General features: G+C 35.9%; 1 protein-coding gene across 5 annotated transcripts in view; it reads right to left on the bottom strand.

Moving 5' to 3' along the window:
* Sema1b (Semaphorin 1b) overlaps positions 1-26,838 on the bottom strand; it is a 49,459-nt gene that overhangs the window by 11,906 nt on the left and 10,715 nt on the right. For 4 of the 5 annotated variants that reach the window (XM_067770507.1, XM_067770508.1, XM_067770509.1 and 1 more), the window contains exon 2: positions 1,845-2,637. In XM_067770507.1, coding sequence (XP_067626608.1) covers positions 1,845-2,019 — 175 coding nt within the window. In that variant the 5' untranslated portion in view covers positions 2,020-2,637. Of the gene's footprint in view, positions 1-1,844; positions 2,638-21,955; positions 21,974-26,838 lie in introns of those variants that run through there. The other variant, XM_067770511.1, reaches the window with a different exon arrangement.

Genomic DNA, 26,838 nt, shown 5'->3' with positions numbered 1-26,838 from the left:
AACCGAATACTATATACCCAGTAGCGAGTATTTGGTAGTAAGTACATGCAACGGACACTCGAAATTCTTGTGTTTGAAAAATAACTAAATAAATAAATAAAAAATAACATGTGATAAGCTCGATTGAGAAAGTATAAATGGTAAGGAAAAGAATGATTATGTAATAATTAAAATTTAAAAAACGCGAAATATAAATTATACCTTTTTTTATAGTGCACCCCGAATACACTTGAGCAAGCGTTTTTTTAATTTCAGGACTTGGGCCAGGTTTTCAGTGTGAGTGAAAACTACTTTTAAAGTTGAGTAGGGATTAACCTTGCAACTTTGTTCGTTAACATAACATTTAACTCATCTTAGTTTAAACGGCCCAAATGGCAGAGTTGAACTCTTAGGCACACTTGAAGAACGACAAGTTAACTTTTTAACTCAGGGTTATTTGAAAAAATTGTTCAAAAATGTATGAGTTTAACCCGTCATGTCATATTTAACTTTAACTGGAGTCTGTAGAACGGGCTTTAGAGAACGGCTGGAGCCATTTATTATTATTAACAAATGCATCCTGGTATAACTTTGAAAAAATAATAAAAAAGAAAATAATGAACAACACTTTTACAGGGTTTAAACTATTTTATTGCCCTTTTTTTTTGCCAAATGATTCAATATTTTAGTACATTTGAATTTTTGAACATAAAATCTTATTATATGCTATATCCTGATTTATTGATAATTTTTGTCTTGTATCAGTAAATTATTTTGTTGACTTGGGAGTCACGATGGATGCTAAACTTAGTTTCTACCTTTATATTATAACTAATGCCGAAAAGGCTAGAGGCGTTCTATCATTCCTGAAGAGATGGTCTAAAGAATTTAGTGACGCTTATGTAACCAAAACCATTTTTACCACATTGGTTAGAACGATACTAGAATACGGATTAATAGTCTGGAATTCGCGATATCAAGTTCATGCAGATAGGCTTGAGTCAATACAGGAATTAAGGAATTTTCATTGGCACTCTGTATATAATCTTCCACCTTATACTAGTCGGTTAAAGCTTATCAATCTTCCAACTCTCGCTAGTCGTAGAGAAATGCTAGGCGTATTATTTATGGCTAAACCACTGAATGGACTAATTTCTAGCCTCTTTCTTTTGAACGAAGTAAACTTCAATGTCCCATCACAAGCGTTAAGACATTACAAACCTCTTCTTTTGAGGCAGTGTAGAACTAATTTCGAATTAACTGAACCTTTTTGGTGTTTGTGTCATGATTTTAACTCTCATTCGAATTCATTTGATATAACGGATTCACTTTATACTATAAGGAAAACTGTTTTATCCTATCATAACTCGTAACAAGAAATAAAAATTAAAATGTAAAAAAATAACCATCTTTATATGCTAAAGGCGTTAACTTATTTAACAATTTAGTATATTTATAATTTGCAACTGTTATGTATATAATACTCAGCTGATGATTTTTATTCTGTAGCTGAGCAGTTTTAGATCTCGACACTTAACAAACCTCCGCCTATCAACAACGCGGCAAAAACAAAATCCGTGCGTCATGCGGATGCGCCCCTCGTGTCGGTTGGGCGGGCTTTGGAGGGTATTAATCCGTTGGGTTTATTATTATTATTAAAAAATAGGTATTTTTAGTTCCTATTAGTTTTATTACTTTGTCTCTGTTATATATTAAAAAAATATTTTTTTCTTCGAAATTTGTTTAATAGAATTTTTTACTTTGTTTAATCATCAGAATTATGACACTACTGGGTATACAAAAAAGAACTGAGTTTAAAGAACGGAAATGTTAATCAAATGCACTAGAACAGTCAGCACACTTACTTGGTTGCAAATCTGGTCGTACATCGGGCATCCAAGCGTGCATGGCATGCGGCAGCAAAGCCACCACCAACAGCTGGAGCAGCAGCATTGGGTATAACGTGCCGCAGTTAATTAGCGTTTTAATGGCAAACACGCTCTTGTTTGTACGAATTTTTCTTTGTTTTTCTTTCTGCATTGCAATAATTTATAATTATTGTTATTTGTTTATATTATTTATGTATATTTCTTTGTATGCGCTATTGCGATTTTTGTTTCGTCTCTTTACGGTGCAGCTTTTAATTGCTTATTATATCTGGCACACAAAATATCTATTACGGGTCAAAATGCAGCATATGGTTTAAAGTTAATTGTTACGCTTAAATTCCCATTTAATTTAATATCAGCAACAGATACGGTAACGGCGATGGCGACGGCAGCGGTTGACTACTTTTACGGGCGTTAAACTTGTTGCCTATTTTGCTGTTGAGCTTAGCAGCAGCCAGCTAAGTATTGTTGTTGAATATGAATTGATACATATTACAAAAATATTATAAAACTTGTTCTCTAGCAACAACATTAAGTTAAGTAAAGCAAATGGCAACTGGCAACGTATGAACGTTTCGTGATGTCGGTCGTTGTATTGCTGCTGTCAGATCTCTGGACCTGTCTGATGCAGAGGTAGGTGGTATTCGCACACACTCACTGTGCTGAAGCGCTTGTTTGGATTATAAATTCAAACCCAACGCGCCTCTCGTTCTCTCTCTCCTCTCTCTTATTTTGCGCACAATAACACAATGTAAATTAAATTAAATACCTGCAAAAGAAAAAGAGCCAAAATGTAGCAAATTAATAAAAGAGCACATACAATAAGTATTAAAATTAGCAACAGTTTTAGAATATTTAGTTTAATGACAATTGTGGCGACAGCAGTGAATTCCTTGTGTGTTTTACGTGCCACATTCAATAGAATTAAATTTGCAGAGCACAGCTTAATGAGCCTGGCTATGCATGTATACACGAGCTAATCGCATACTGACAATAGGAATATCCTTCATACGTGCGACAGTCAAGTAGCTATCGAATAGATGAAACCTTCCTAAACACACTCGCTCGTTCGCAATCAGAAATTTATTAGTTTTTGTTTTTGCAGCACAGGCGAGTTGGTCCTTTTTTAACTATAGGTTACCTATTATACATATGTTGGCACATTTCGTTTGAAAATTGGAAAAAATGTGTGGAAAGCACGTACGGGTTTTCCCGTATAAATTATGTACAGCTGGGTGCACAGCAATTGCAGTGATCTATACATTCGTTGGAAAATAAACTACGAAAAGAAAATCCCCACAAAAGTTTCGCCCTAATACACTCAGAAAAACGCACTTACCAAACAAAATGAGGAAAATATTGCAAAATTTTCTTTAGGAAAATTTCAATTTAATGGTTGAAAATTTCTTATTTTTGTTTAAAACCTTTAATTAATTTGGGTAACGTTTTACAAGCGAACATTTAATGTAAGCAAAAAATCGGTTCAAATTTTCACGTGGTTGTTGTTTTTTGCTACACACACACACTAATGCAGAAAGATGTTCTGCGCGCATTTAGTTTTGCTCCTCAAACCGGTGTCGGACCCAACCAGGGTAATTTTTTATAAGCGCGGCCAAAAGGTGTTCTATGCAAAAAAAAACTATGGATCGCGCCCCATATTTCGGATCATTTTGCGGTTTTTTCTAAATAACTTTCGACAGAAATAAAATTTTCGATTTCCGCTTTCGGATTCTAGACGCGTCTTTTGATACCACCTTCGATAATTTTTGATAAAAATTAGGTGGTGCACCGTCTTGTAAAACGTTATCTTAATTTGGTTGGCGGCCGCCGCGTGTGGTGGTAGCGTCCACAGGTTTTTACAAATAGAAAAAAAGTGATTTAACAAACACCCCCGTGTATTTCTGCCATGCAACGCTTCTCAGTTAAAACTCATCTGCCTTGCAGAAGCCGTTCGAAGCCGACGTAAAACAAGTAGGCCGATCCCGCCAATTTGTAGGGAGAATTAAAAGGAGCACGACGCAAATTGGAAGAGAAACTCCGTCTAAAATCTCTTCGAAGGTTTTCGCGCTTTGCATTTATTTTTTTTTTTATTTGGTTGAAAATTTTTCTTAAATTTTTCCAATTAGTAAACTTGATCCACGGCCGTGACAGTTACACCGTTTTTTTTTTACAATTATCTCCATTTTTGAGAAAAATATACTTATAAAATTATTTTTCTCGATTAAGTTCCCTTTCCATAGCGCGAAATCAATTGTATTTTTTTTTCTGTTATTTTGCATTACGAACAAAAGGTTTATTTCCAGACGAATAGCAGCTTTGTCTTTATATACTTAATTTTTTTACACACAACTTTTATTTTTGGTATTTTTAATTTGTTTCATTGTTTTGATTCAATTTATTTTTTTTAGGAATTTTTTAATGTATCTGTAGTATTTTATTTAATTTTAATTAAGAATTCGTGAGCTTAACATCGGCTTATAATAATTGAATATTTAATTATTATGTTTTTCTAAGAGAAACTGAAAAGAAAGAAACATTTACTGGCATATTGCGATGGTGCCATTTCGAAAACCGCCACGAATTCATCGTCAGGCAATTTCGCAATGTTATCAAAGGTTTCACCGAGATTCGAACCGCGAATCACACGGTGAAACTGCAGTTGCCGTAATTTGTTTTTGTTTAATTTTGTTTTTGTTTTTTTTTTTTTTAATATTTTGAATACCATTTTTTACATTTTTTTTGTTAGCCTGTGCAACATTTTTGCTCATAGCTGTATTTGACATCTATATATTTATAAAATTATCATCATTGCCGAGCAGCTAAGCTCACTGTTTGATAAAGCATTTTTTTTTTTTTTCCACAAATTCAACAAAAAATCGTGACTTTAGCGGCACTGTCATACTGCATGTATAAATTTTCCAAATACGCACCCAAGCACGCGATTTACAAAGGACACTAAAATGTAACAAAACAAACTGCATACACGACCAAAAATGACTGAAGTGAAAGATGAAAAACCAAGCAATAAAAAAGAGTAAAGATAATCTAGTTCAATGGTGATTGTTACAACTTTCTCACACTTGAATTATTGATAATTATGCAAATATGTGACAGGAATCGGAAAACTACAGCAACAAGAAAACTGCAGCCAGACGTCAGCAAAGACGAGACAGCAATAATCTTAGTTGGCTTTACTTTTGCTTGTTTACAACGACAGAACTAAACAGCATTTTTCGAAAATTCAACAAACACTAATGTCAATAAGATCAGAGCAGACCAATGTGTACGCATGCATTGTTATTGATGGGATAAAACATGTTTACACTGTGATTTAAATGATTTGTGTGTGAGAATTATAAAATTGAGATTTTTCATTTTCCACAATGCGAACGCAAAGGTCAGCTAAAAACGAACAACATGTCCGCAATCCTTTGACTTCCTTGCCGTATATAAATCAAGTATTTTCTGGAACTTGCACTTTTAGGTACTAACCGGGCTATCTGAGAACTATTAAATATAAACAAGTCGAGCGTTCTAGATCATGGTTGTAGTCGTAAGAAAACATGCACAGTGTTGTCCTTAGCTTAAGGGTTAACTTTCTCGATGTATCGAAATGAATCTGGTTTTACCCAATCATTTAATAGTTTGATAGTCCCCCATCTCTTTATCGAGTGCTCTTTTGTTATTAAAATCACAACTGCATTTTGTTTAAATGCGCCTGCCCAAAAAAATGCTTTTAATTGTAGCTGCAATACAAATTTGATATAAATTTAGAATTAAATGTGGGCATGTTTACATGCTCGCCATATGAATTAACTTGAAAAAATCATAATTACAGACTTTGTATACTTATTTATTTTAACCGCGTGTGAAAATATGGATAATTTGAAATAGCGGAAGATCACATCACACACGCACTTATGCACTCTTATGCCCAGATACATTTACATTTATGCACATTAGACGGGTTAAATTTTTTTCTGTTTTCTTTAAATAGGTCAACTAATTTTGTTTGAGCTTGTACTAGGGTTCTCAGCATCGCAAGTGCCATTCTATCGAAATTTTATACATCACCTTTATTTCTTCTGTCATCCGGCTATGCAAAATTTAAGAAAAATGTATATGTACAACTTTTTGTAGAAAAAACAGGAGGCAAACGGGTAATGCAATTTTTTTTTTTTACATATGTGGACCCTGGTTTAGTTTGTTTGTTAGTAATGGGTTATAAAATTTGGCGCGAGAAGCTTCCAAACGACAACACCGCTACTTCTTGTGAAGGCATTTGAAGAAAAAACGTTTGTATTTTTAAACAGTTTTATTTAGCTTGACTTGAAAGGCTGGCTGCTGGTACGAATTTTGTAATTGAAATTTAAGTAACTGCCCGATAAGCTACAAGCTTGAAACTTGGAATATAGTTCAGAACCCGATATCAATGCAATAATAAGAAAAAAACTTCGATAGGTGGCACATGGATCGAAATATTTAAACAAATCGTATTTGTAGTCCGATTTTTTTCATATTTGGAACACATAATACATACAAGAATAGAAAGAGGCCTATGCAAAAAATCGCCGCTATGTGGCGCAAGGATTGAAATATTCAAAAAAATCGTATTTGTGGTCCAATTTGGCTCATATTTGGAACACATAATACATACATGAATAATAATATAATATTTGGAACAAATATTACATACAGTCCAGTAGAAGCGAAATCAAAATAGTTTGGAGTTCGAGGAGGGACAAGCATACGTGGCGCAGAGTCGGGTAAAGTCTATGGAAGGATTATGTATTGAGGACTTAGATTGTAACAAATTGTCAAGAAAAAGTCCTTGCAATAATGAGTCACTAAATGAACTAAATAGAATGAGAAATAATAGGGAATTAAATAAATACCAAAACCTGAAAATAAAATAATAAAATTTTTTTTAAGTTAAACGGTTATTGAAAACTAAACTTACATGAAGTAATAATAATACTAAAAGCTAGCAAATAATTAGGTAGGTCCTAGGTACTAGTCATCATACTCCTCATCAATCTAGGACGTTGATCATACAATTAAAGAAAAGCGTTGGCTGCGTCAATTTTCTATTGATAGTCATAAGTAAGACCAACTGAACATTAATAAGGTTACGCTACGCCTCACATTTTTAGAAATCTCACGCGCCTAAAGCTTTTATTGACTGTACCTAGGACCTACCTAATTATTTTCTAGCTTTTAGTATTATTATTACTTCATGTAAGTATTGTTTTCAATAAAACCGTTTAACTGAACAATTTTTTTTTTAATTTTTTTTATTTAAGTCTAAGAATATAACCCGGGATCGAGCGCTCACAATGGCTCTACTGATTTTCTTCAGGGTAAGTTTGGACTGTTAACTCCAATTTTTGGAATACAGATAAGCAAGGCGTTCGGATTCATATCCGACAAAGGAATGTACATAACGGTAACACGTTTCTGAACCTTCACAGAGTTTTATTTTTTTTTTTTTATGAAATTTTTTTCCGCAAATGGTCTAATGTACACACATGCAAACACACGTTTTTGTTAAAATAATTATTTTTTGTTTATCTTTTCTTTTTTCAAACTTCTTCCGCTCTCATATCAAAAACCAGTTCGCTTCGAGCACATTATTTGATATTAGTGATTTAGTATGTAGCTTTAGGCAGTTTTATAAAAAAATATACATATGTACATATGTATATAGTAGTTTTAAATTTACAAATCCGGTTTATTAAACTTTTCAATAAAACACTTATTATTGCTTGTGAAGATGAATATGATAAGTTTAAGGAAATTAAAATAACATAAAAACTCTTAACGCATCATCATCATTTGGTGCCTGAGATCTTGACAAACCTTGGATTGAAAGACAATTCATCGAAATATTTGCCAATTTATATCTTTGATCAGTATCTGATTTCACTATTTGTCGGGTCCTTTTATACCCTCTTTTGCACTTCCCACCGTTCTTGGTTTGGAAAAATGCCGTCATCAATAGGCAAGTCATTCTTGTTGTTGTTGTTGTAGCGATAAGGACACTCCCGAAGGTTTTGGGAATGTTCGGTACGTTCCGGTTACAAGCACCGTTAAGGTAATAGCACGATCATAGCGGGAAAGAATTAATATAACCATATTGAACCCTCTAGGCCATCCCGCTAGTTACATAAGGAACTATGAGCAATACGTGCTAAATAATGCTAGTCATTCTTTCTAAGCGATAACGACACCGAGGGAGGGCAAGTCACCTTCCTCCTGCTCTAATAATTTTCTTTTCAACTCTATTATAAGTAAGTTCCAAAAAAAAAAAAAAAGAATATTCATAACGCAGAAAACGAGACTGTCTTATTGGCCGAAGAGGTGTCCTTTCGTCTTAGATTCTTCGAACTTCCTGTATTTTTTTTAAGCTAGCCTTTCACACATATCCGTCTCTTTTTTTGTATAAAACGTGACCTACAGAAATAGTCTACAGGGATCTCTGAGAATAAGAAATGTGTTCTCTTTGGTTTAATTTATAGTTGACGGAAGTCAACTCTCTCTGTGCACATCATTAGGATTGTATGATTAGCAGCTAAAAAGGCTTTGGCGTTATTTCACTATCTCCAGATAATTGTCTAAGTCAATATTGGGAATGTGATTTTTATAACGGGATACAGGGGAGTTATTCGAATACCGTCGAAGTCGATCAATGCCATCCTGTTGGAAACTGTTTCATCGTTCCAAACGCGGAACCTTTCTTGGCCATTCTAACATTAAAAACTTTAAGCACGGTTTGGAGTCGAGATTAAATAAGCCTTCGTATGTACGTTTTAAATCGTTGACGACGCGGTCAAATCGTTTTACGATCCGTGATCGAAACTGATTTTTTAAATTAAAATAGCTTTGAAATGGTGGATCGGATTTACGATATACATACATATGCGAACTAGCGACAAATTGTACTCGTTAGACTCCTAACTTATTATAATTTTTAGAAATACATAGTTTGACAGTTGCATAGTTATTCTTCGAGTGAAAATTGTTTTCAATCACTAATCGTAAAACGTAACTCCATTCAACAAAAATTTAAAGTAGAACGGAAGAGCTCAATTGAATGAAATCGTTGTAGGTTAGGTTAGGCTGAATTGGCCGGTCCATGAGGACCTCACATAGACTGAATGACTGTATAAAACTGTCTGTTATAAAATAACTCCGTCCTCTTGGCAAATACTAGAAGCTTTCTAGGACTTAAGCCACTTGCTGCTTCTAGATCTGACAGCTGTATCATTCCCAATACATAGCTGGAGTCTTTGCCTGGCAAGCGCAGGGCACGAGCACAAAATGTGCTCGATCGTTTCCTCCTCCAACCCGCACTTCCAACATTTGCTATCAGTGACCAAGCCTAATTTAAAGGAATGTGATGCCAGAAGGCAGTGTCCAGTCAGAATACCCGTCATAAGTATACAGACCTCTCGTAATTTCATAATGTTTTGAAAGTATGTGCAGTTAGCAGGTTTCCATAGTTTTTTTTTTTGAGTTGGCAAGTTTTATTTTTAGCAGTTTTTAGCGATTCTGGACATTAAAAACCCTTCTCTCTTACAACCATCTACAGAAATCATCCCCCATACAACGGTATCATACGGTTATTTTGAATGAAAGTGGACTTATGAGTTTTTACCGCGGAGTATGAGTTTTTTGTCACTCTGATTACTTGCTAATATAGCAGATAAACATTAATCATTGATTTCAATGTCAGCTTTCAAAAGTATCATTAAAGAAGAAAAGAAAAGTTGTATTCTCACGGTATAAATTACTTTGTCACATTCAGATTGCACTAACAAATGTTGGGTATCATTGATAGTCGCGTAGGTACTAAAAATACTAAAAACTTTCATTACGAAGCTACCACCCCAACAATGGACAGCTCGTTTGGATAGAGTAAGTAAACGGGAAAATAGCAACCACAAAATGAAGAAATGTTAAATTCTCTCACACCAAACACAATCAAAATGAAAATGACGCATGACTCATATAATTTTACGCGTTCGAGTTGTGGGCAAATACTTATAAGGGGGAAAAAAGAAATAACAAAACACACATAAAAAGAAAACGTAATAATTACTGTAACTTTTCACCGGTGTTTAAAGGTGTTTTATAGCGAGGTTGAATGAAGAAAAAAAAAGCAAAATAAGCATAACATTGATAATGATTATTTAATTTCACAGCAACGTAAAAAAACTCTTTCTTTTTGTATTGTTTTCTATGTCATATTTGGTACAAGTTTTGTAAGAAAAAAGCAAATCTTCAAAATTTCTTGTCTTCACCCGCACACGGCGTGAAATGAAATTTGATGTATTTTGTCGATTCGATTGCGTTTCTTTTCTTTTTCAACTAATTCACAAGCAAACAAATAATTGCGCATTGCATAGAGCTGTTAGCAAAAATTTTACGTATTGTTAGTTTTTGGCTAGAATTGGGCGTGGGACTAAATATTCAATTCCAATGTTCAATGTCCAGCATATGCGAAATGGCGTTAAAAGCTGCTAACTTCATAAAAAAATGATGTATATTGGAACGATTTTCCGTCATCCCTTGTCAAATTTGGTTTCAGGACCAACCAGTTTCGGCGTTGTTCCGAAAATCGACACTGATGATGGCACAACGCCGAAACCGGTTGGTCCTGAAACCAAATTCGACAGGGGATGACGGAAAATCGTTCCAATATAAATTTTTGTTTAATGAAGTTAGCAGCTTTTAACCCCATTTCGCATATGCTGAACATTGGTCTCGAAACTAAATTTGACAGGGGACGACGAAAAATGGTTCCAATATACATACATCATTTATCCACCCTGTCGGAAAATCAACAAAACAAAATAAGTTCATTAAATAATATTTTACAGTAGAACGAAAAAACTTAATTGAATATAAAATGTCAATCAGCCTTTAAAATATCAAAATGTATTTAAAATATATGAAGTAAGCAGTTTTTTATAAAAAAATGTTTGATGCTAGTTTACAGTTCTCGTTATACTATTTCTAGACTTGGGATTCTACCGGGTATTTACCATTTTTATGGGTAAATACCAGGAATATACCAGGAATATTTCTGTTTTGTTTCTTTTTTTGGGTATTTAAAAATCATTTGAATCGACACTGCTTGGAATTACAATTCAGCAATTAAATTTAAACGTCATTTGAAATTAACAAATTTTCGTTTTGATTTTAAACAAACAACCCAGCAAACACTCGGAGTCAACAATTAGTCTGAAAGGAGTCCAAACCTTGAATCGTTTGCACTCGTTATGAACTAATTTAGGAGCCTGAAGCGAATGCTATATGCTCATATTTTGCCTCTAACATAAGTCTTATACAGGCCTCCTTCCGATATCATATATGAGCCTTATTGGCGTCATAAAATGCTTATTTTGAGTCTTATAATGACACTATTTCAGGGCTTTTAGGAAGAATTTGTGACATATATCCGAAGCGGAAAACATAGGGCAGCAAATTCTTGTGATAAGACTGCCATGAGGATAAGATAGAAATGAAATAAGTATTAGTTGAATTAATTATTTATTTAGAATAAATTGTCGCAGAAAAATTTCTGAGTTTTTATTCCAGAGTTGCCTAGTTTACTGATTTTAATATTTTTCCTTTGTTCATAATTCCATCAAATTGGAGTCATAAAAGGCTCTAAGAACTGTAAGAGAATGTTAATAGGGTACACATATTTACGCAAACAAAGCTGCCCCTCAAACATGCTCAGGGTGCTCATAATTTAAGAATCCGAAACGAGTACAAAATAAGTGGGCAATGTAGGAATCAGAAAAGCGTCGAAACGCGCAAGAGGGTAAAAGAAAATTTAATTTTTGCCTTTAATTTAACGGTCTAAAAACTCCTAACATAGCATAACAACATCACAGCGAGTTTGGAACAAATTTTGAAACTTTGTTACCACAATTTTTCATTTTAATACAAAACGAATTACATTTGTACATTACTGTTACCCTTGGTATTCTTTTTTTTTTTTTTTTTTGTTTTGACGTTTTTCCGCTCAATGACGCTTCTCGACATTTTTAATGAGACCGCAAAGCTGCCACGCTCTGTCCAGGTATGTCGAACTATATATGACCCCAATAAGCGCTGACGATGCCTAATAAATAGGCCATATGGGTGTCATATAATCAGAGTTTATTAGCGTTAAAAATGACGCCGGAGAGTTGTAGTAGAGTATAATATGAGCTGTTTAAACGCCTTTTAAGACTAATGTCGGACTCTTATTTAGGCTCAAATGATATACGTTAATAGGCGCATATAGGACGACCATTGCAAGAAGGGAAATACATTGGTTTCGGCCCCCCAAATGAGCACATGCCGACTGTAAACACTCCAATTTAGATATTTTTCAGACTCTAGGTAAACTTACAATTTTTGCAACGGCATGCATTATTGGCTAAATATTTTTGAAAAACGCTGGATTACAGATTAAAACTAATTCAACCGATAGTGTAATGCATAACTACCCACCAATATAGGACAAATTGGGTACATTTTGGATTGAATTTGTGTTTGTTTCCCATATTTTCCAAAAGGTTATTTTTACCCTTCTTTTGGATAAATATTTGGTTATCTACCCATTTTACCATATATAAACAATTTACCGGGTATTTACCATTTGGGTATTCAGCCCTTTCCCATCTCTAACAATTTCTTAAAGTTTTTCCGAAAATTAACGAAAATAAAATATGAAAATAACATAAAACTTACAAATAATTTTTGGTGCAATTACCTATACTTATATGAATTGTCTATAAAATATTCAAATTCCAAACGATTATGTGAACAATTACTGTGCATGAATTTGGCCCACCCTAATTTGCACATTTTACTTATCTGGGCCGTCTTGTCATAATACAAGGTTAGGTTTTAGGGAGTCCCACACTTATTTTTAAGGAAATACCCGATTCGCTCGATTCCGTATATTTTTTACTAAGTTAACACAATTTAATTTTTATTTTTTTACTTTTGCGTATATTTCTGAATGATTGTTGCAAAATGCACGCTTTCCTGGAATTTTGTAGAATTTATTTCATGTAGTTTGCAATGTTGAATATTTCTTTTAAAAATTTATTTTTTCCGTTAAAATAACTACATGAATATTGCTATTTAAGCACCAATAATGTAGATATGCTAGTATGTATCTTAATATTCCATGTAATTCATTGCCCTTGTAGGAACAATTAGCCCCCAACCTTAACTGATTACTCATTGCTGTTTGGCATGTCTAGTTCTTCAATACAAATACGAACAAATATGCGATTTGCTTGCGTATGGTTCAAAGGTCATACTTCTACTTAAAATGATATCAGTTTAGTTGACGCCCAACCGTCTAGACTACTTTGGTCGAGTCTAACAAAACACTTCAGTCGTTTGTTCTTTGTGATAACTTACGCGAATTAAAAAACAAGGAAGGAATCCAAGATCTGCTCCACCTAACTTTTCATAAAACCGTTTTTCACTTTGACGGAAGAAAGTGTGAGCCCTGAAAAGGTTGGTGCTTCCTTCCTACCCTTTTGCCTGCATCTCGCCACGTTTATGGATTGCTGCTGCTCTTCACTGGCTACGATATTTATAATGGTGGACAGGCGACTTTGCGTGAGAGTGCCGAACTTGGTCTTTGCTGTACCTGGGCTACTCCACCAATTGATTGTGTGCTTTTCTAGCCGTGTCTTGCTTCATAAATTAGCCCACGGATTCAAAGAGAATCGTTATATTTAGCAGATATATTCTAGCACATATAAAATATATCAAAAGTTTGTATCGCATGCTCTTCCTCACCTCTCGTCTTCATTCTTTTCTCCATTCCCACACCTTATACCTCCTTCTCCCTGTGCCTCTCACTATCTTTTCTTTGCTCCATATTTCCCTCTATTTTTCCCCTCTCTCTTCCCACTCTCGGTATCCTACTCCCCCTCCCTATCCTTTGTCCCGACCTCCATCTCTCTCTACTTCCCTCTTTTTGTTGTTGTTGTTCGCTTCATCCAATAGGTGCGATCACTCAGAAACTGACATCAATATCCTCTAACCTAATTCCGAGGAAACTTGATGTCTCAAAAGTGTTGGACCGTAGAGATAAGCGCGTTAGAGGCGTTGGTTTTGCATTGCAACTGAAAAGGTGGTTGGTGTAATATGGGTATACATTACAAGCAGGACTTACATTGGGTATGTCAGGGTCGATTCTCAATAAGTTTGAGTTTAATATTGTTACGAATTTACTGCAAATCCTCTTATTTGCAATCCTCTGCTAAGTTCGAATCACTAAACTGTTGAATAAATAACTCCAATATTGAATAATGGAAAAATGGCCTTTATTAAAGTACTTCACAATAACACTTATACTTTGCTACTCGCTGGCTTAATAACCAAACTGACTGATAACTCAAATGAAACTCTACTACTGGCCGCCAGATCGCGTGCTTAATCAAACTGATTGATAGCTCAACTCAAACTGACTCTTCTTACTCGCCTGCCCCGCTTTTATAGTTTACGCTGCATACTTCTAGGCTCTTCGATTTCCAGAAGTTACTAGTTAGTTCGGCTACAAAATCGCCAGCCACAACTACGTGCACAAATTATTGCTCTCTCTTGTGACAACTCAGATAAGATATATGCATGTATTTGTGCATTGCCGCTCCGATGTTCGTATACGTACATATGTGTAGACGCAATTATTTATTCGTTTATGTAGATACATAATGATTGAATTATTGATGTGCATTCACGTCGCTGGTTACCATCGGCTTAGAGACGATAGCATCGCTCAGTGCTGCTAACATTCGTTACACTGCCCTCCACCTAAGTCTGATCGTCCCGATCAGATAAATCTCTCAATCTAAACGCTGCTAGCATCGCCAAATGTACAACTCTTCTATTTCGTGATTTCCCAATTGCTTGTATGCGGTAGATGATATCACTTATCTTCTTCACAACCTTGTACGGGCCTTCCCAACTGCACCGAAATTTGGATGGAACCCCTTTCCGCCGGTGAGGGTTGTATAACAGTACCAAATTTCCTTCCCGGAAACCTTGCGAATTATTTTCCTTGTCGTACCTGTGTTTCATCTTACTACTCATTATCCTCGATCGTTCCCTCGCACTCTGTTGCTCGGCCAATGAAGAACTACTTCGCAGAGCTTGCGCTGGACGGATTTGCTTTGCATAATCAGTATCGTTCCGACGCTTCACAACAGTAGTGTGCCTTGGCTTGAAACCACCCTTGCATTCTTTCTTCGTTTTAATACGTCCGTTAGGGCTTTTCAATGCCAGTGTTTCTCTCACAGGTACCTTCGGTTTTGATTTGTTTGGCCCATTTGTTCCATCAACCTTTACCTTTGAATTTCGTGGCCTTCGTCGAGTCTTTTCCACCAGTACCCGATTACTGCTGAACCCTTTTTCCAAAGTAAAGTTAAGTGGCACATCTTGGTTCTCATAACGCATCACCCTTCTCTGCATATCGATCTTGATGTCATGGTCAACCAAGAAATCCACTCCCAATATAACTTCATCAACAATCTCCGCCACAACAAATTTGTGTAGAACCATGACCTTCCCAATCAATACTTCACATATCACTTCTCCCTGAACTTGGTTATACTCGCCAGTGACCGTACGCAACTTTGCTCCAGGTAACGGTTTTACTCTCCTGTTGACCAAGTCAGATCGGATCAAGGAATGAGATGCGCCCGTATCTACAGTCAGTACACGTTCTTTACCATCCACATTCCCTCTGACGGTAAGGCTGCTTGATTTCCTTCCAATTTGCGACACAGATATCACGGGACATTCAATAGCCGGGGCAAGTTTCCGTTCTTTACATTCGACACGCTCTTGCTCATTTCCGCCAGCTTTGCGTTTACGGCCACCCACATTGTTGGAACTATTAGGACCAAGATCGCAATGACGTGCAATGTGACCTGGGTTGCCACACTTGAAACATTTAATAACTCTGGCATTCTTCTGTTGAGATCCCTTCAGTGCTTCCAAAATTGTGTCTACCCACTCTGGCCTTTCTACTTCCACACGGCGTGCTTTGAAAACTGGCTTACACAGAAGCGACGCTGTTTCCTGAATCAGAGCTTGTGACACCGTTTCTGCGAATGTTGGCTTTGGGTTTGCGTATGTAGCTCGCTTTGTTTCGGCGTCCCGTATGCCATTTATGAAACTCTGAATCTTCACTCTTTCCGTGTATTCCACGGGTGCATCCGCATTTGCAAGATGAGCCAATCTTTCAATGTCCGAAGCTAACTCCTGCAAAGTCTCGTTAGCTTTTTGGTAGCGGTTTTGCAATTCTATTTGAAATATCTGTTTCCTGTGTTCGCTTCCGTATCGCCGTTCTACAGCAGCCATCAATGCGTGTAAGATTTCGGCAGCTGGTCCTTTCAATGCTACGAAGAGTGCGGCAACTTTATCTTCCACATTCCAGTTGTTCACTGCTGCGGTCTTCTCAAACTGTAGCTTAAAGACCTGGAAAGGAACAGAACCGTCAAAGGATGGTGTTTTTACCTTTGGACTACTCGCTGAAACTGCTGGACGATTTAATTGTAACTGCTGAATCCGATCTTTCAAAGCATCCATCTCAGCTTCCATTTTATCTTGTCGTTCACTAAAACCCTCCAACTGCGATGATATGCGATCCTCTTGCGCTTTCAACTGCTGAGCCAACTGAGATATCATATATGTCCTCTGTTCTTCCAGTTGTGATGCCATATATGCCTTCTGTTCTTCCAGTTGAGATGACATTTGCGACGACATTTCTGCCATACGCGTTTCTTGTGCTTCAATGTTCGATGTAATCTGTGTCGACATTTCTGACATACGCGTTTCTTGTGCTTCAATTTTCGATGTTATTCGTGTCTCTTGGGACATTGTCGATGTTTGAGCAGATATTGCAGCCAAAATCATGTTCAAGTCTGTGCTCGTAACTGTCTGCGATGTTTCGTTTTTCTCTTCAATTTTTGTTACTTCCTCGCCATCAAGATGAACGTCATACTCTTCCACATCAATTCCTTCCGCTTCCATTGCCTCTCGTAGCCGTGCCTGAAGTTCAAGTTTAACGCCGCTTGTATTCAATCCACGGCTCTCCAACTCCTTCTTTAGTTGCTGGATCTTCAATTCACTGAACTTTGCCATGTCCTTGTTGTCCTCTGGCGGCCACCGTGGTGTGATGGTAGCGTGCTCCGCCTATCACACCGTATGCCCTGGGTTCAACTCCCGGGCAAAGCAACATCAAAATTTTAGAAATAAGATTTTTCAATTAGAAGAAAATTTTTCTAAGCGGGGTCGCCCCTCGGCAGTGTTTGGCAAGCGCTCCGATTGTATTTCTGCCATGAAAAGCTCTCAGTGAAAACTCATCTGCCTTGCAGATGCCGTTCGGAGTCGGCATAAAACATGTAGGTCCCGTCCGGCCAATTTGTAGGGAAAAATCAAGAGGAGCACGACGCAAATTGGAAGAGAAGCTCGGCCTTAGATCTCTTCGGAGGTTATCGCGCCTTACATTTATTTATTTATTTATGTTGTCCTCTGGAATTTATTCAACAATTCCTCTTCTGACACCAATTGTTACGAATTTACTGCAAATCCTCTTATTTGCAATCCTCTGCTAAGTTCGAATCACTAAACTGTTGAATAAATAACTCCAATATTGAATAATGGAAAAATGGCCTTTATTAAAGTACTTCACAATAACACTTATACTTTGCTACTCGCTGGCTTAATAACCAAACTGACTGATAACTCAAATGAAACTCTACTACTGACCGCCAGATCGCGTGCTTAATCAAACTGATTGATAGCTCAACTCAAACTGACTCTTCTTACTCGCCTGCCCCGCTTTTATAGTTTACGCTGCATACTTCTAGGCTCTTCGATTTCCAGAAGTTACTAGTTAGTTCGGCTACAAAATCGCCAGCCACAACTACGTGCACAAATTATTGCTTTCTCTTGTGACAACTCAGATAAGATATATGCATGTATTTGTGCATTGCCGCTCCGATGTTCGTATACGTACATATGTGTAGACGCAATTATTTATTCGTTTATGTAGATACATAATGATTGAATTATTGATGTGCATTCACGTCGCTGGTTACCATCGGCTTAGAGACGATAGCATCGCTCAGTGCTGCTAACATTCGTTACAATATATTACAGTATCCAGATCGAAGTTGAGCTAGAGTGATGGGCTTATCCCTAGGAGGTTACTTTCCTGAAATGCGAGTTCAGGTTATTTTTCTCTTAGAACGGGGTTGAGCGGGGTTCAACGGGAAATTGTGGGCATAGTTATCCGACGATATTTATGGATATTCCTGAGGGCCTTTTCGTGCTCCTTTTCTGCATACGGCTGACTTCTTGTGTGCCGGATTTTTTATTGTTGTTGAAGTTACTTGCATTTCATATGCGATATCATCTCCAGGAGCCGTCTAGGTCATCCCTCCAACTCCTTTCGAAAGAAACTTGGTTTTGTCAGGGCCCAGCCTTACAAGATTCTCTTTGTGTAGGTGAGGAGCTCTACCTCTTTCTTTCTCCCACTCTCAATGGATGATTTATTACGATTTTTTCGAAAAGATAGGCCCTAACCCACTTCTTGGAAAAAATTATACTAAATATTAGTATTCAAGGTTCGATTCGAGCTCAAGGCCACAACAATAATTTTTTTCTAATGATAATTATTGTTATTTTTTAATTTTTCTAAATTTGAAAAATTGTATTTTGTTTTTTGCAAAGCTGTAAAACTGTGCAATTATTTGAAATTTTAAATCATTGATTTAAGAATGCTTTCTCTTCATTCATTCATTACTTGCTAAGGAATGTGGCTTAAAAGTCAACCCATTCTTCATTCAGTAGTGAAAAAAAAGAATGCACTCCTTAACTCATTCGAAGAAAGAATGAAGTAATTGAATGAAACACAAACATTTTTCAACACAGAATAAGCATCCAAATGAATGCAGCCTTTGCTGTGTGCACACACTTTTCTAGTACCAATCAATTATGAAAAATGTCGTACATGCCCAAAACCCGCTCAAATATCACATGGTTGCATTTAATTAAAGCCACTTCAAAATATCAACACAAAAATTTAATTATTGTCCGTGATGACCACTTTTTTCCATATTTAAATGACAATAAAGTACTAAGAAATTAACTGGAAAAGTATTCATATTGAAATTTTCCTAAAAATTTAATAATAAAAAAAGCAAATTACAAATATTTCAACATCTTTGTCATAATTGTCATCGTTCTAAATAAGTGTTGCCAATGTGCCATATAAAGGTACTAGCCTACATTTGCACGTCCTCAATTGGTGATTAAACAGTTGAAGAAAAGGCAATACATTAGAAAGGCTAGCGGTATGTGGTCAAATACTGTATCTATACTGGTTTGTGAATTTGCAAATTGCAATAGGAATATCCTATTTTCTAAGAAAAATATTCTTCTAAACACAATAGTTTGTAATTACAACCACTTAAAGTAGGCTCTATAGGTAGTTGTAGTTGTGCTTTTTTGATAGCAAGGAAATTAACTTTGAATACAAATCTGGTCAAGTAAGATAGAATTCAACCAAAGCAATTTCAATCTTTTACCAATGCCGTGCAAATAGGCAGAGAGACTATTCTCAACCACTCGGGTCCTATATTTATATTCCGTCAAACACTGTTAAAATATCAGCTGTAAAAAAACTGTAGTCCGATGGAACCAGTCAATAACCTCTGCAGAGTTTCTCCCAATGGAACATTTTTTTTGTGGCACAGCTGAAGGAAAACGGGGAAGGTGAATCAGGTGAATAAAAAAGCCTGAATCACCATAGGACGATGCCATGGAAACAGCCATCGAAATTCTCGGAATTAGGAAGCTCCAACGAAATCGCCGATGGACCTATGCACTTTGATACCCGGTCTTTGAAAAGGTGGCTTATGACTCAAAAAAGAAATTGCGAGAAACAGCTGTTAACAGCTGAGCCATAAGCCACCTTTTCATAGACCGGGTCACATATTTAAATGACTTAAACTCAAGTATATATTTTTGTTATATTATCGACAAAAAATATCCACAATTTAATCTATTTGGTCAATGCACAATGTGTTCATTTAAAAAATCCATTTTACAACAATAGCAAAATAAGTAGTAACATATTGACATATAGTAAGAAAGCAATAGATTGTATATCTTAATGTCTTTTGAATACTTTATATAATCAAGAGCCCTATGGTTTTATGTAAGCGAGTTATCCGCGAGATTTACCTAAAAAGGAAACCAATCAACTCACAAGAGCCTAAAATTTTTTTATCTCACACGATTCATTAAGAAAAATCAACCCGAAATTACGAAGTATATAAAATCTGCTATGAAGTACTATTTCTTGTATGTCTTATGTTCGGACACCATGATGATGATTTAAGACTTTCCTGGTTTATAGCTAGTTTGTTTGTTTTCGAAATGGTACCGTCGCAATATACCAGTAAATGCTTCTTTCTTTTCAGTTGCTCTTAAAAAAACATAATAATTGATATTCAATAATTATAAGCAGGTGTTAAGCTCATGAATTCTTAAATATTAAACTACTTGAATAATTAGAAGGGGCTATTTTTGCTATTGACCAATTTTACGCCTTTTTTGCACCCAACTCCTAAACTGATTTAACATATCTCATGGCAATGAAAGTATACAAAAAAATAACCTTGGGGAAAAAGTATTTAGTACTGAATGGAAAAAAAAGTGTGCATTCATTTCAAGTTTACATTCATTAAAGATTGAGAATAGTTCCTACATTCACACTCTATATTGAATTATATTTTACCATTCAATGACACACATACTCTAGCTTTGAGTTAAAGTATTTTAAGCCATTCAGGAATGGAGATTTATAATATGCAACCAAAAAATCACACTCAATTGATTCAATCTTTTTACAGCTCTGGTTTTTTGGAATAGTAAGTAGAAAATTTTCCAGACAACCTAGATCCATTTCGAAGGGTGCTAAGCCTTCATCATCAGTACGCTTTAGGCACGCTGCGCTAACCATTTAGCTATACAGCGGTGGTTTGTTTGACTGGCAAATTGCTACTTCTATTCCTTCTTACCAACTATATTTATTCAGTGTTGCGCCATCTGTTGCAAATCACTTACTGTAGAAGGTTTAATGTGGTCATGTTAAATCGTTTCCGATAGTCGCGTGGTGGATGTGGTCCAGGTCATATTTTCATCTTTTTCATCCTGTGGAATAAATTGTAAAATAACGCACTCATTCTTAGTGAATGCACCCTAGGGCTATTATCACCTAGGATCGAGATCAAGATCTTTGATTTAACACTCAACTAAGTCGTTGTCGTCTTTACTTATATGAAAGTTGCAATTATTCGACTTAATATGCTCTGTCGTGCATTGATATTACTGGATACTTGATAAACATTTTCAATGCAGTTCGCGCATTTTATAAGAATCATTGCCTTTGTATGTATGTATATATAACAAGTAAGGAAGGCTAAGTTCGGTTGTAACCGAACATTACATACTCAGCTGAGAGCTTTGGAGACAAAATAAGGGAAAATCACCATGTAGGAAAATGGACCTAGGGTAACCCTGAAATGTGTTTGTATTACATGGGTATCAAATGGAAGGTATTATAGAGTATTCTAAAAGGGAGTGGGCCATAGTTCTACAGGTGGACGCCTTTTCGAGATATCGCCATAAAGGTGGACCAGTGGTAACTTAATGAGGGTTTTAAAAGGGAGTGGCCCCTAGTTTTATATGTGAAGGAGTTTTCGACAAATCGACCAAAATATGGACCAGGGCGACCCAAACCATCATCTGTCGGGTACCGCTAATTTATTTATATATCGAGCCCTTCCCGCAATTTAAGTGTAACCAACAAATATACAGATATTAATTAGTTTTTTGCTGAAAACCGATAGTTTTGCATGATTTGAATCATCTCACAAATTTTTATAATAGAGAAAAGTACCGTTATCAAGCTAAATCAAAAAGAAATTTTAGTGTAAGTGAATTTTGAGGTTTGTTTACTTTTTTTGTGGCCGCAAATTGCTACTTACCTCAAAAGTGCTTTTCTGTGGTATCTTACGAGTAATGTTTATTTTCACTTTTATCGTGTATATTTATATTGTTCGCAAAAGCACTTGTTGCAATTATACTGTATTGGCATGATTTAAGCAACTAAGCTAAGAAAAAAATATGGCTGAAAACGAAAATATATATTTTAGTTTGATACAAATCATTTCTGGTTAAGTTCGTGAAATCCAATAAAATTGTTTTATTATTTTAATATGGAGTTTTTACAAAATAAGGTGATTAATTATTTTACATTATCTTTTAAATAAAATAACAAAACTGTGTTTTTATACCAATGAACGATCAAGAATAACTCACTGGTGCCATATAGCGATACTGAGTCTGAAAAGACATATTCTGGGGAATTAGAAAGCTGTATGAAGTTAAACCAAATCCCTGCGTAGGTAAAAAGTGTGGAAACAAGTGTTGTGAAAAGCTTAGTGAGCAAGATCGGTTGGTTCTAAATGAACACTTTTGGGGCTTAGGAAACAAGATACGACAAAGAGATTGGCTTCTATCGTGCATGACTCGGAAATGCGTTCAAAGGAGAACATCAGATAGCCTTAAAAAACAGTGGAGCTATGCATATTTCATTACCTATAACGAAAAGCGTTTTAAAGTTTGTCAGCAGTTTTTACTGAAAACACTTAATGTTTCCCAAAACACGTTTAGAAAAAAAACATAACTCTTCAAATACCTCTTGCCTGGTCAAAAAAAGACCTCCTCCACATAATAAGTCTGACGAAATAAATGTGGCTCTTTTGAAATCATTTATTGAACACCTACCAGCAGTCCCTCACACTATTGTAGGAACAAAAGTACTAAGTTATATCTTCCACAGTACTTTCGAAACGTACCAACTTTGTATAGGTGTTACACGCAGCACTTGATAAATACAAATCAGGAGCAAGCTCAGGTATCCCTAAGAGTTTTTCATACCATTTTCAAAAATGAATACCATATAGGCTTCCATTTGCCAAAAAAGGACAAATGCATTATTTGTGAAAATATAAGAATGCGGACAGAGAAGCACAAAACCTTTTACAACAAACTGAGGAACATAAAATGCACATACGGGGCAGAGATAAATCAAAAGAAATTTTCTTAGAGGACCAAAGAAAAAGCAAAGAGAATGGGACGTATATCTGCGCCAGCTTCGACCTTCAGAAAGTATTGAATACATCACACGGAAAAAGCGTAAACCTCTTCTATTCAAGAAAATATGCTTTTTATAATGAAAGCGTTTACGAAAACGGCACAAGAAACGGTTATTGCTTTTATGGGGTGAATCGGATGGAAAACGTGGATGTAACGAAATTTCCAGTGCAATTTTCCAATACTTAAATATCGTGGATGAAAGGGGGACTTATTCTGATATAAGTCTATATTGTGAACAGAGCTATGCAAGCAATGATAATATATTTCTTAGAGAAGGCTGCTAACATAAAACACATTAAATTAACTTATCTGTTGCCTGGGCATACCATGATGCCCGTGGACTCCATACATAGCACTATTGAGTATTTTATTCGCGATAGAAATGTTTGGGCTCCAAGTGAATGGTATACAATTATTTCGAACGCAAGAACTATACCATAATTCGGATTTTAAAGATTAGGAAACCTTTTCTCAAGCTTTGCTTCCAGCTTCAGTTAAAATATTATTTACGTATTTGCGTTGCGCTATCTTCGAAAAAAATTTTCCATTGGTTAAACTACACTATGCTTATTTTGACGATAGCGAAAAAAAGGTATACGATCTCAGTACAATTGCGCGGTCAAGACGAAATTCTCTCATACTTAGTAAGGGTCCTGTTACCTTGTATGATCACTTCTTACACATTTCATCTTCAAAATATAACGGCCTAAAAGCTCTTTGCGAAAAGAATATCATACCAAAACAATTTCACTATGAATATATTAGCTTATCCCATACTGGAAAGATACATTGCCTGAGACAGACGAAGATGACTGAATTATTTTGTTTACAACAATACTGTTTAAACTCAATTGAGCAGAGCTCACAGATTATATTAAGTTTGATTGGATAAGGGTTTGTTGTACATATATAAAGGAATCGAGATAGATATAGACTTCCATATATCAAAATAATCAGGATCGAAAAAAAATTTGATTGAGCCATGTCCGTCCGTCCGCCCGTTAACACGATAACTTGAGTAAATTTTGAGGTATCTTGATGAAATTTGGTATGTAGATTCCCGAGCACTCATCTCAGATCGCTATTTAAAATGAACGATATCGGACTATAACCACGCCCACTTTTTCGATATCGAAAATTTCGAAAAACCGAAAAAGTGCAATAATTCATTACAAAAGACCGATAAAGCGATGAAACTTGGTAGATGAGTTGAACTTATGACGCAGAATAGAAAATTACTAAAATTTTGGACAATGGGCGTGGCACCGCACACTTTTAAAAGAAGGTAATTTAAAACTTTTGCAAGCTGTAATTTGGCAGTCGTTGAAGATATCATGATGAAATTTGCAGGAACGTTACTCCTATTACTATATGTACGCTTAATAAAAATTAGCAAAATCGGAGAATGACCACGCCCACTTTTAAAAAATTTTTTTTTTTAAAGTAAAATTTTTACAAAAAATTTAATATCTTTACAGTATATAAGTAAATTATGTCAAAATTCAACTCCAGTAATGATATGGTGCAACAAAATACAAAAATAAAAGAAAATTTCAAAATGGTCGTTGCTCCCCCCTTTTTCATTTAATTTGTCTAGGATACTTTTAACGCCATAAGTCGAACAAAAATTAACCAATCCTTTTGAAATTTGGTAGGGGCATAGATTTTACGACGTTAACTGTTTTCTGTGAAAATGGGCGAAACCGGTTGATGCCACGCCCAGTTTTTATACACAGTCGTCCGTCTGTCCTTCCACATGGCCGTTAACACGATAACTTGAGCAAAAATCGATATATCTTTAATGAACTTAGTTCACGTGCTTACTTGAACTCACTTCATCTTGGTATGAAAAATGAACGAAATGCGACTATGACCACGCCCACTTTTTCGATATCGAAAATTACGAAAAATGAAAATAAATGCCATAATTCTATACCAAATACGAAAAAAGGGATGAAACATGGTAATTGGATTGTTTTATTGACGCTAAATATAACTTTAGAAAAAACTTTATAAAATGGTTGTGACACCTACCATATTAAGTAGAAGAAAATGAAAAGTTCTGCAGGGCGAAATAAAAAACCCTTAAAATCTTGGCAGGTATTACATATATAAATAAATTAGCGGTATCCAACAGATGATGTTCTGGGTCACGCTGGTCCACATTTTGGTCGATATCTGGAAAACGCCTTCACATATACAACTACAACCACTCCCTTTTAAAACTCTCATTAATACCTTTAATTTGATACCCATATCGTACAAACTCATTCTAGAGTCACCCCTGGTCCACCTTTATGGCGATATCTCGAAAAGGCGTCCACCTATAGAACTAAGGCCCAATCCCTTTTAAAAATACTCATTTACACCTTTCATTTGATACCCATATCGTACAACCAAGTCTAGAGTCACCCCTGGTCCACCCTTATTGCGATACCTCGAAAAGGCGTCCACCTATAGAACTAAGGCCCACTCCCTTTTAAAATACTCATTAACTCCTTTCGTTTGATACCCATATTGCACAAACGAATTCTAGAGTCACCCCTGGCCCACCTTTATGGCGATATCTCGAAACGGCGTCCACCTATGGAACTAAGGATTACTCCCTTTTAAAATACTCATTAACACCTTTCATTTGATACCCATATCGTACAAACGCATTCTAGAGTCACCCCTGGTCCACCTTTATGGCGATATCTCGAAAAGGCGACCACCTATACAACAACCACCACTCCCTTTTAAAACCCTCATTAATACCTTTAATTTGATACCCATATCGTAAAAACACATTCTAGAGTCACCCCTGGTCCACCTTTATGGCGATATTTCGAAACGGCATCCACCTATAGAACTAAGGCCAACTCCCTTTTAAAATACTCATTAACACCATTCGTTTGATGCCCATATTGTACAAAGAAATTCTAGGGTCGCCCTTGGTTCACCTTTGTGGCGATATCTCGAAACGACGTCCACCTATGGAACTAAGGATTACTCCCTTTTAAAATACTCAATGACACCTTTCATTTGATACCCATATCGTACAAACGCATTCTAGAGTCAACTCCCTCATAAAATACTCTTTAATGCCTTTCATTTGATACACATGTCATACAAACACATTCCAGGGTTTCCCTCGGTTCATTTTCCTACATGGTTATTTTCCCGTATGTTGTCACCATAGCTCTCAACTGAGTATGTAATGTTCGCTTACACCCGAACTTAACCTTCCTTACTTGTTATATATTGTGTTCAAATTTGGAATTAAATAAGTTTCCTTTAATTTCAAATGTATGTATGTACTAAAAAATTACAATAAATACGCCTTTAATGTGTCCATATGTAATTTGAAAAATATAATTGAATAACTTAAAATTTAAGGTAACAAACAAAATAAAAAAAAAAAATGTAAGGCGCGATAACCTCCGAAGAGATCTAAGGCCGAGCTTCTCTTCCAATTTGCGTCGTGCTCCTCTTGATTTTTCCCTACAAATTGGCCGGACGGGACCTACATGTTTTATGCCGACTCCGAACGGCATCTGCAAGGCAGATGAGTTTTCACTGAAAGCTTTTCATGGCAGAAATACAATCGGAGCGCTTGCCAGACACTGCCGAGGGGCGACCCCGCTTAGAAAAATTTTCTTCTAATTGAAAAATCTTATTTCTAAAATTTTGATGTTGCTTTGCCCGGGAGTTGAACCCAGGGCATACG

This window comes from Eurosta solidaginis, chromosome 3 (genome assembly GCF_040869045.1).
Source record: "Eurosta solidaginis isolate ZX-2024a chromosome 3, ASM4086904v1, whole genome shotgun sequence".
Taxonomy (NCBI): domain Eukaryota; kingdom Metazoa; phylum Arthropoda; class Insecta; order Diptera; family Tephritidae; genus Eurosta; species Eurosta solidaginis.
The sequence above is the reverse complement of the archived record's forward strand: the minus strand, read 5'-3'. Positions and strand labels throughout refer to the sequence as shown.